Source organism: Empidonax traillii, unplaced genomic scaffold (assembly GCF_003031625.1).
Source record: "Empidonax traillii isolate 1590-97213 ecotype Southwest subspecies unplaced genomic scaffold, ASM303162v1 scaffold283:size781446, whole genome shotgun sequence".
Taxonomy (NCBI): domain Eukaryota; kingdom Metazoa; phylum Chordata; class Aves; order Passeriformes; family Tyrannidae; genus Empidonax; species Empidonax traillii.
In genome coordinates this window covers 771365-779640 of record NW_020955476.1, presented here as the reverse complement: position 1 = coordinate 779640, position 8276 = coordinate 771365, and the positions used below count along the sequence as shown (strand labels likewise).

Here is an 8276-nt window from a genome sequence, read left to right as displayed (position 1 = left end):
CCTCATTAATCTCCATCTATAGTATAAAGGAGCAAGTGGGCTCTGTCAAATGGTATAAGAGAGATAAAAAAAGTCTTTTTAGGAAAATAAATGCAGGGGAAATTCTTATGTGAACCACTACCAGACTGACTGTGGCTTACCTTCTATGCATTTCCCCTCCCTTGCTGAATTGAAGGCCTTTCAGTCCTGTTGTAAGAATGGAAATTAATGGGAAATCCTGACTGCAACAATGTATGACTTCAAGATATACTTTAGGTAAGTTCTTCAACCTAACACTGAGTCTACTCCAGAGCTTCCACTGCCCGGCTCCCCCATAATGACTGCATCCTCTCAGCTAGAGTTTGTTGCCAGAGTAAGCAGTGGTGAATTTTGGGAATGCATGTACCATCTTTTTGGATGGAACATGAAGACAGTCTTGGGGCAGCCAATACATCTGTACTAGATATATGTTTGATAATCTGGATGTTACAGATTTGGAGTGGGGTGGCTGTGACTGCTCTGCAAACATTTGGTCCAGGTCCTTCCCCAGCTAAGACTGACATTTTGCTGCTTTGAGACAGTACCACTGCTTTTCTTTCAGTGTCTAAAATAACAGGAGTTTTGTAACAGCCCTAGAAAATGTTTCTATAGAATGACGCTTAGGGCACACATTGCCTTCAGGGGGCATGGCCAGGGCCGCCTGTGAGGCACGCTGAGCATTTGCTGATGAAAGGAGCAAGGCAGCTTGTAACAGAAGCACTGGAGTCAAATGGCAGAAGTACAGTCACGTTTAGGAAGGAACTAGGGTGTAAAACAAAGTAGCAGTGTAGGCACCTTTTCCAGATTACTCTCTCCAGAAACAAGCCCTGTGGTTGACCAGATGTTGGCTTGTAGAAACTTCTGCTGACCTCCTTGATAGGACAATGAACCTCTTTTTCAAGCCACCACCTCTTGAGAAATGGGATAAATGAAGTAAAGAGAGGCAGATTTTTAAAGAGTTTCAAAATCAATCCATGTTGACTTTCAAAAAGAGACTAATACAGATGAATGAATGAACTGCAAAAACATTTGTGTTTGTGTCTCTAACACAGTTATCTCACTCTATTGAAGCATGGTTTTGTTCATCTCAGAGTCATGCAGGGAATCCAGAATCAACCCCAACCCTTGCATAGAATTCTTTACAGCACTGAGTCTCTCTCCTGTTACTTTCCACTTCAGCTAGCCCTGTAGCTGCACAGCAGACTCCACTGCCCAGGCTTCCTCTTCTGTTGCCACTAAACGAAGGTTCAAAGAAAGCCTCAGAGTGTGGGACTGTTTCTGAACTGCTGCCAAGTTCATTTGGGAAGAAAAACCAAGTTGCACATCAATTACCTTTTCTGTTCTACTTTTCATAAAAGAGGAAGTTAGCTTGGTTTAGCATGTTGTAACAGATACCCAAGCTGCATGATCAAAAAACTAAAGCCCCAGTGCAGGCCATAACACTCCTCAGGAGTCACTAGCTCCTTGTGTCACTCCTTGTGTCACTAGCCAGCAATAAGCTAGAAAGGTGTATGTGGTAGTACGACTGCCCATGGCCATGGACCTCGCCTATTCAAAGTGTGTTTGCAGATGGCAATTATGCATCTTGGGGACAGCAAACGTTAAAGCCAGCTGGCCCTGTGAACACTGACTTCTGCCTTCTCTGCATGTCTACATTAGCATTTGTCTGTGTCTTCAGACATTCTTTTTTTTAATGCATATAATGTTTAACAGAAGTGTAAATGTTTATGAGGCCAAGATAACTTCTGAATAGTGACCAGTGGGGTCTCTACTGTGTAGAAATAAAAGACATGTTGACACATATGTGAAGTCCGGTAGGTTGGGTAGCATGGCTGAGCACAAGTGGTGCTCCTTGCAGCTCCCTCACTCTGGTCTTCAGAGCTTAGTGCTGGACAAAATTGTGTCTCCAGATAAACAGTTACATCCATCTCAGGTAGCATATAGGGCAAAGCTGCTGCTCCTGGCACCAAAATATAATTTCCAATAAATATTTGCTTACCCTTTTTGAATGTAACACTCCAGTCTACTGACCAGCTGGGCCCTGTGGTCTTTGCTCTCTGTTTAGAGTGAGGAAATGTGGACAGATGCATATAACATCCAAGAAAACCAGCTTCATCAGCATTCACCTTTGTGCTTCTTGGTAATATGTATTTGAAGCCATGTAATGTTTAACAGAGGAAAACAGCAGTATGAGTAAAGCAGAAACAGCACAACCATAAGAGAGCAAGAGCCTTCTGAGTGTAATGTAAGTACCCAGTTATCTTTAACTTAATGATTTTTATGCAGCTGTCTGGCATTTAGCTAAGTGAGTAATGAAGCACATCTTCTCTCAAGGATGAAACCTGGCTTCTAAGCTCTCAAATGATAGATGAACCTTATTTCGAGAAATACTGAAGAGTAAATTCTGGGGATATATTACAACAGCTCCGCAAGTACAACTCTGCTCTGAATATTTTTCCCAAATAGCTCAAAAACATCTAGAAGAAATGTGTTTAAATAACAACGGGGAAGTGTTCTGACTTCTTAACTGTCAATCTTACTTATCTTTACGAATTTCTCAAAAGCTTACAGCCAGGTAACCAAAACTGAAGTGAATGAGTAAATGACTTGCATCACAAAGGTCCAGACAGAATTCACAAATTGATTTTGTTATGCCAGCTTCTCCTGTAAATCCCAATTTACTCAGACCACATAGAGCAAAGCTGCAGAAGGACAAGCTGGCTCCTTTTCACCCAAATTTTAGTGGTCAGAGTACCGACACTTGGTGGGGAAAATACCAGTAAATCTCTCATCTGCTCTGCTGAACCCATGGCTTTGAGTGCATTTACCACTGACTGGGGGGTGAGCAGGTAACTCACGATCTTCTGCCCTGAAGTTGTTCCGCTTCAAGTAGGACATTAGGTGAAGGCTATTTGGAGTTACTTTTCTTGTCATTGGTACAATATTTTTAATGGGAATAGCTCCTACCTGTTTTCTGACAGGTTAAGCTTCTTAGACACTACAAATCATCCCAACATGTTCTAGGTCTAACTGGTAAAAGAGAAAGCAGTAAGCAAACAAACAAAAAAAATAAGGCACAGTGACTACAAATGTCCAAGATGCCATGGTCCCATGTCACAGCTGAGTGTTACTCTGGCTATAGACCCATTTACCTTACAAAAGGAGGTTTTCCTGATGATACCAAGTTCAGAACGACAGGAGAGGCCAAGCCCACACGAGTGACCTCACCCTCCCATGACCAGATGTGTTCCTTCCTGTGTGTGTCCCCCATCTGGAACATGTGACATGAGTAGTCATCTAAAATAAACAAACATGTTCTAACCTAATCAGGTATTGAAGCAGAAAAGTTTTACCAGCTCTCATAATTAGTCAGTTTGTATGCTAAAATGAGTCACGAAAAAGAGAAAATACCACTTTTGAATGCTGCAATCTCGTATTTTCCATTGACATAGCACTGTCATTTAACGTAAGCCTCATTCAACCCCAAATAACATAATAATCCCAAGAGTTCTTAAGAGATGAACATAAAAGAATTAATCACAATGCTTCTGCTGTGCTGCCTTGCCATAAAGTGGATTTACACAGAGACAAAAGAGAAAAAAAACCACTTTTCTTTCATTCTCTCCCTCTGACTCTTATTTTTCTTTAATACTCACTTATTTCTTTCTTTCTCCACATGTTTCTTTCTCCAGAAACAAGGAACTTTTGTAGCTAGAGTAAAGCAGAACTGAAGTAGGCAGCAAGAGAATGGATAGGAATTACAGATAAACTCAGAAGAAGATTATTTAACAAACCACTTCCATAGCAAAGGATCAGGTCAGGAGATAACAGTGATTACCAGCTGAAGGTAGTAGCAAATAGAAACAAAAGATGAGATGTTGATACAGCTGCCCTCCAGCATCCAAGATCATTTTGTTCTTTGTCCATGCAGTAGCTGTGAAGAAAGATGAAGGCCACCCTTCCACTGTGCTTTCTGGTGACCATGCTTCACCTCAGTGTTCACAGCCTGACCCAGACTGACCACCCCAGTGACCAGAACAATGCAACTGACCCCCAGGAGCTACATTCCCACGAGGGAGATCCTCTCGAGTCCTGCCAGCGGATAGTCCCCAGCAACACAGACTTTGCCTTTCGGTTTTACAGGCAAGCAACCACCCAAGAACCTGGCAAGAACATTTTCTTTTCCCCAATCAGCATCTCTGCTGCCTTTGCCCTTCTGGCCTTTGGCTCCAGAGCCACCAGCCAGGCTCAGGTGCTGGAAGGGCTGGCCTTTAACCTCACCAACATTCAAGAGGAGGAGATACATGATGGCTTTCGTCATCTCCTGCTCTTGCTGAACCGCCCTGGCAGCCAGGTACAGCTGATTATGGGGAACACCCTGTTCATGGACAGTCACCTGAAGCCACTGAAAACATTTCTGAAGGACATCAAAAAGCTGTACAGAGGAAAAGTTGTTTCTAGTAACTTCCAGAATTCCACTGAAGCTAAAAAAGAAATCAATGATCATGTAAAGAATAAAACTCATGGGAATATAAAGCAAATACTTAAAGAACTTGATCCAAACACCCTAATGGTAATCGTTAACTATATTTATTTCAAAGGTAAGTTACACAGATGTTACTTACTGCAGCACTTGCTTCACCTACACTAAAACAAATATGCCAAGTTATTTTTGAATAATTTTTAAAAGAAAGATAAGTGTTTAGATGAGTCTAACATGATGACAATATCAAAAATTCTCACACTTTGAAACATCTTCCATTTCTAAGTTTTTCTAGCATACGTCTAGACTCCTAAGCATAAAAGTCCATTTGTTTACAATCTTCAAGTATAGGGAATTGCCAGAGCACAACAGATTCATGCATTGTTAAATTTTTCGTCAGATTTCATCTACTTATTATTTCTTAAATTAAAATGTTTTCACATGCTGTATGAAGTAGAAAACTAAATTATAAAAATGCTGATTAACAAAAATTGCCAAAAATTTTAATTTACTTACAGTCCATGTCTAAAATGGGTAGGTACCTCTGGAGTTGAAGTCTAAATGTCATCACATTATACATATCCCAAGAGGTATTTGTGAGTGCATTGCTGTGGCAATGATTTACTTCTTAGATGTTATACCCATTTGTAGCAGCATGCAGGACACACATAGAATTTCCACACAGAAATGAATGTTTAGAAATAGATGAACTTTCAGCAAAACGGATTTTATTTCAAGTACTTAAATTAAATTTGGATTCCCTGGTCACAAGTACGCTACTCTGAGTGCCATAGCAAAGTATATTTCTTTTCTGGAGGGCAAGGAGGAAAGCTTATAAAGCAATCAGAATACTGTGGAGTTAACATTCCATTATTTGTTTTTCAAATATAGTTTATTTCTAGTCAATATTAAAAAAAAAAACCCAAACATACAGAATGGCAAGCTGTAATTCCAGTCTATTTGTTTAGTCAGTGACCTGCTTTAATACAAAATAAAATATCATAGAAGATTCAGTTCAATAAACATCAAGAGAAAACCACTTTGAAGATCAAAGACCTGGAAGCTCTATTCTATTTACCATAATGCAGTTATGTTCAGATCCAAAAGTTCAGGTTGCTCTGGCATTTAAGCTTTTCCTTAGTGCTACAAGATGAAGAATATATGAAAAAACATGTAAGGAGCCTAACATGTTACCTTTTAAAGGGTAGACATCTGCTGTGAAATCTGTTTTACAAGTAATATTCTGAAAACAGACAGCAATTCACAGGGTCCTGGTCAGCTTTCATTTGTTTCAAATAAAACATAAGGAAATATGAGGAAGTTACTTCATATAATTTATCTGCTTTAGAAAGGTGTTGTACAAGTCCTTATAAAATTTAACCTGAGATATTTAGTTGTTGCTGAACACAGTATAACAAAGATGAAAGGAACAAGACCTTTAGTAAACTCGGAATACCTTTTATCTTCAAGTATGAGTGTAAATTTTCAGATATGGGTTTATCTAGTGTACGTTAATCTAGACAATATTAAGATATCCTCCTTGAAGTTGGTATTCAATTGTATTATTTCTCTTTTGTTTTAAGCTTACTGGGAAAATCCTTTCAGTATTAGGGGGACCCACAAGGATTATTTCCATGTGAATGCAAAGACCTCAGTTGAAGTGAAGATGATGACTCGAGATGGATTTTATAAAGTATACTCTGACCGGAAGTTGTCTTGCGAGGTGGTGCAGATTCCTTACAAGGGAGATGTTGCAGCCCTGTTTATCCTGCCCAATGAAGGAAAAATGAAGCAGTTGGAACGCAGCCTGACAAAAGACACTGTGTCTAAATGGGAAAAATCATTTCAAAGATGGTAAATATAGAATTTTAATTTGATGATTCAAGGTAGTCAGAATCCAAAGTCTGAATACTATGATTGGTTTTTACAGTTACAAGCCTGTGCTGTTGATGGGAGGTTTAAGCAATGGAATAAGTGTAAGGGGTCAAACCAAATGTTTTGATGATTTGATACTTTCAGCAGAAATTAGAATCAGCATTGCCCTCTGGCAAGAGAAGAGGTGGAAAATTTAATTTTTTTCCCCCCATATACTTTCTAGCTGTTATTAAGTGTCTCTATCTCTCTTTGTCTTAAGCACGTTATGTTAAGAGAGGTAACACTGTGACATAGCAGCTAGATTCCCTCAGAGGGAATGGGGTATAAATTCCAAAAGAAAAACCTTCAAGGTTAGAAAAGGAATGCAAACTTAGTCCCAAAAATGCTGGCAGCACCACTCTTTCCTGTCTTACCAAGTGACAATGTTTCAGAATCATACAAGAAAGCCCAACTGATGTTTTTCTCCTTCCATGCTTCCCTTATCCCCCAGACTACCCTCTTCCATCTCTTTTTCTTGCTATCTCTTTTGAGATTAAAAGATTAACATTTTAGCACAGAAGAACCACCAAGAAGTTGAGAATTTTCAGTCCAAGGCTTGCTTTGGTTGCAATAACTACCATAATTTTCTTTTGAACTAACAGGAGGATAGAAGTGCATATTCCAAAACTATCGGTTTCGGGCGCCTATGACTTAAAGAAGATCTTAATGAATCTGGGTGTAACTGATGTGTTTTCTGACCAAGCTGATCTGTCTGGAATCACAGGAAACCTTGATGTGAAGGTTTCAAAAGTAAGTTTGTTAGCAGAAACAATAGTCTGTGGATTCCTTAACACCCAAGTGCCTTACCCTAGGCTAAGTTGTGAAATTTTACTTATTACTAGGGCTGGCTGATACTCTGAAATAGAATATTTAGCTGATAAAGTCACTGTAAACTCTCTCAGACTTCTCCAAGATCTGGAGACAAGATCTGTCTTTTGTCTGATAGCCAAAGGTGTGGGGTGGGTGGAGAGGTGGGTTTAGCATTTTACTGGAAACAACACAGAGTATTTTCTGCATGTGAAAGAAGTGTCTATGGATAACTCTGTTGAGGATGTCTTGCATCAGCATACTTACCTGAAAAAGCGGCCTTTTTACAAGATTCATCGTATAATTTTAAAGCATTTTAAAACTGCTGTTAATATTGAAGGCTCTGATATGTGCTAATAATGTAAGATGGACCACATCTGAGGAAAACATCCCATTTACCGAAAATTTTGTGAAGATAAAGTCTAGCATTCTTACAGCTGCTCTGAAAGCAGCACTTACGGTGTTCTAACATTTTGGGGCTAGTAAAAGGAAAATATAAAAAATGTCCAAGAATAATTAAAGACAATATTTGGTATCAAGGTTGTAGCTACTGGCTAAACTGTAATGCATGTGCCATTAGGAATACATGCAGAGCGGCTCTGAAGCCTGACTTCCTTTTCATTTGAAACTGTCATTCTTTGTGAATTTGCTTGAGTATTCAGTTAATTCTACAAGGTGTTCAGTTGCTAAGGTCTGTGTTGGATACACTTGTGATGAGGAACACTGAATGTGATAATACTTGCTTATTGAGACACCATTTCTAAAAACCCACCCTGAGCTGTAGTGCCCTTCTTCCTGGTTCCTGGCCTACCAGCAGTTTTTGTGACAGGTTGAATTAACTCAGTGTTACTTTGAATCATTTCATGTTACATCCTCCAGATACATTAATTCTTGCTGTATTTTATTGTAGGCTGCTCACAAGGCCCTGCTGAAGATTCATGAGAATGGCACAGAGGCTGCAGCAGTCACTGGCATAGATTTTCTTCCTCATTCCATTCCTCCTGTTGTTAAGTTCAACCGTCCATTTTTGCTGTTGATTGTTGATCAATATACT

General features: G+C 39.4%; 1 protein-coding gene across 1 annotated transcript in view; it reads left to right on the top strand.

Annotated features, from left to right (window-relative positions):
- Nucleotides 1-2070: 2070 nt before the first annotated feature.
- LOC114060638 (alpha-1-antitrypsin-like) overlaps nt 2071-8276 on the top strand; it is a 7037-nt gene continuing 831 nt past the window's right edge. The window contains exons 1-5 of the mRNA XM_027890288.1: nt 2071-2263; nt 3950-4619; nt 6085-6355; nt 7018-7165; nt 8133-8271. Coding sequence (XP_027746089.1) covers nt 3965-4619; nt 6085-6355; nt 7018-7165; nt 8133-8271 — 1213 coding nt within the window. The 5' untranslated portion in view covers nt 2071-2263; nt 3950-3964. The remainder of the gene's footprint in view (nt 2264-3949; nt 4620-6084; nt 6356-7017; nt 7166-8132; nt 8272-8276) is intronic.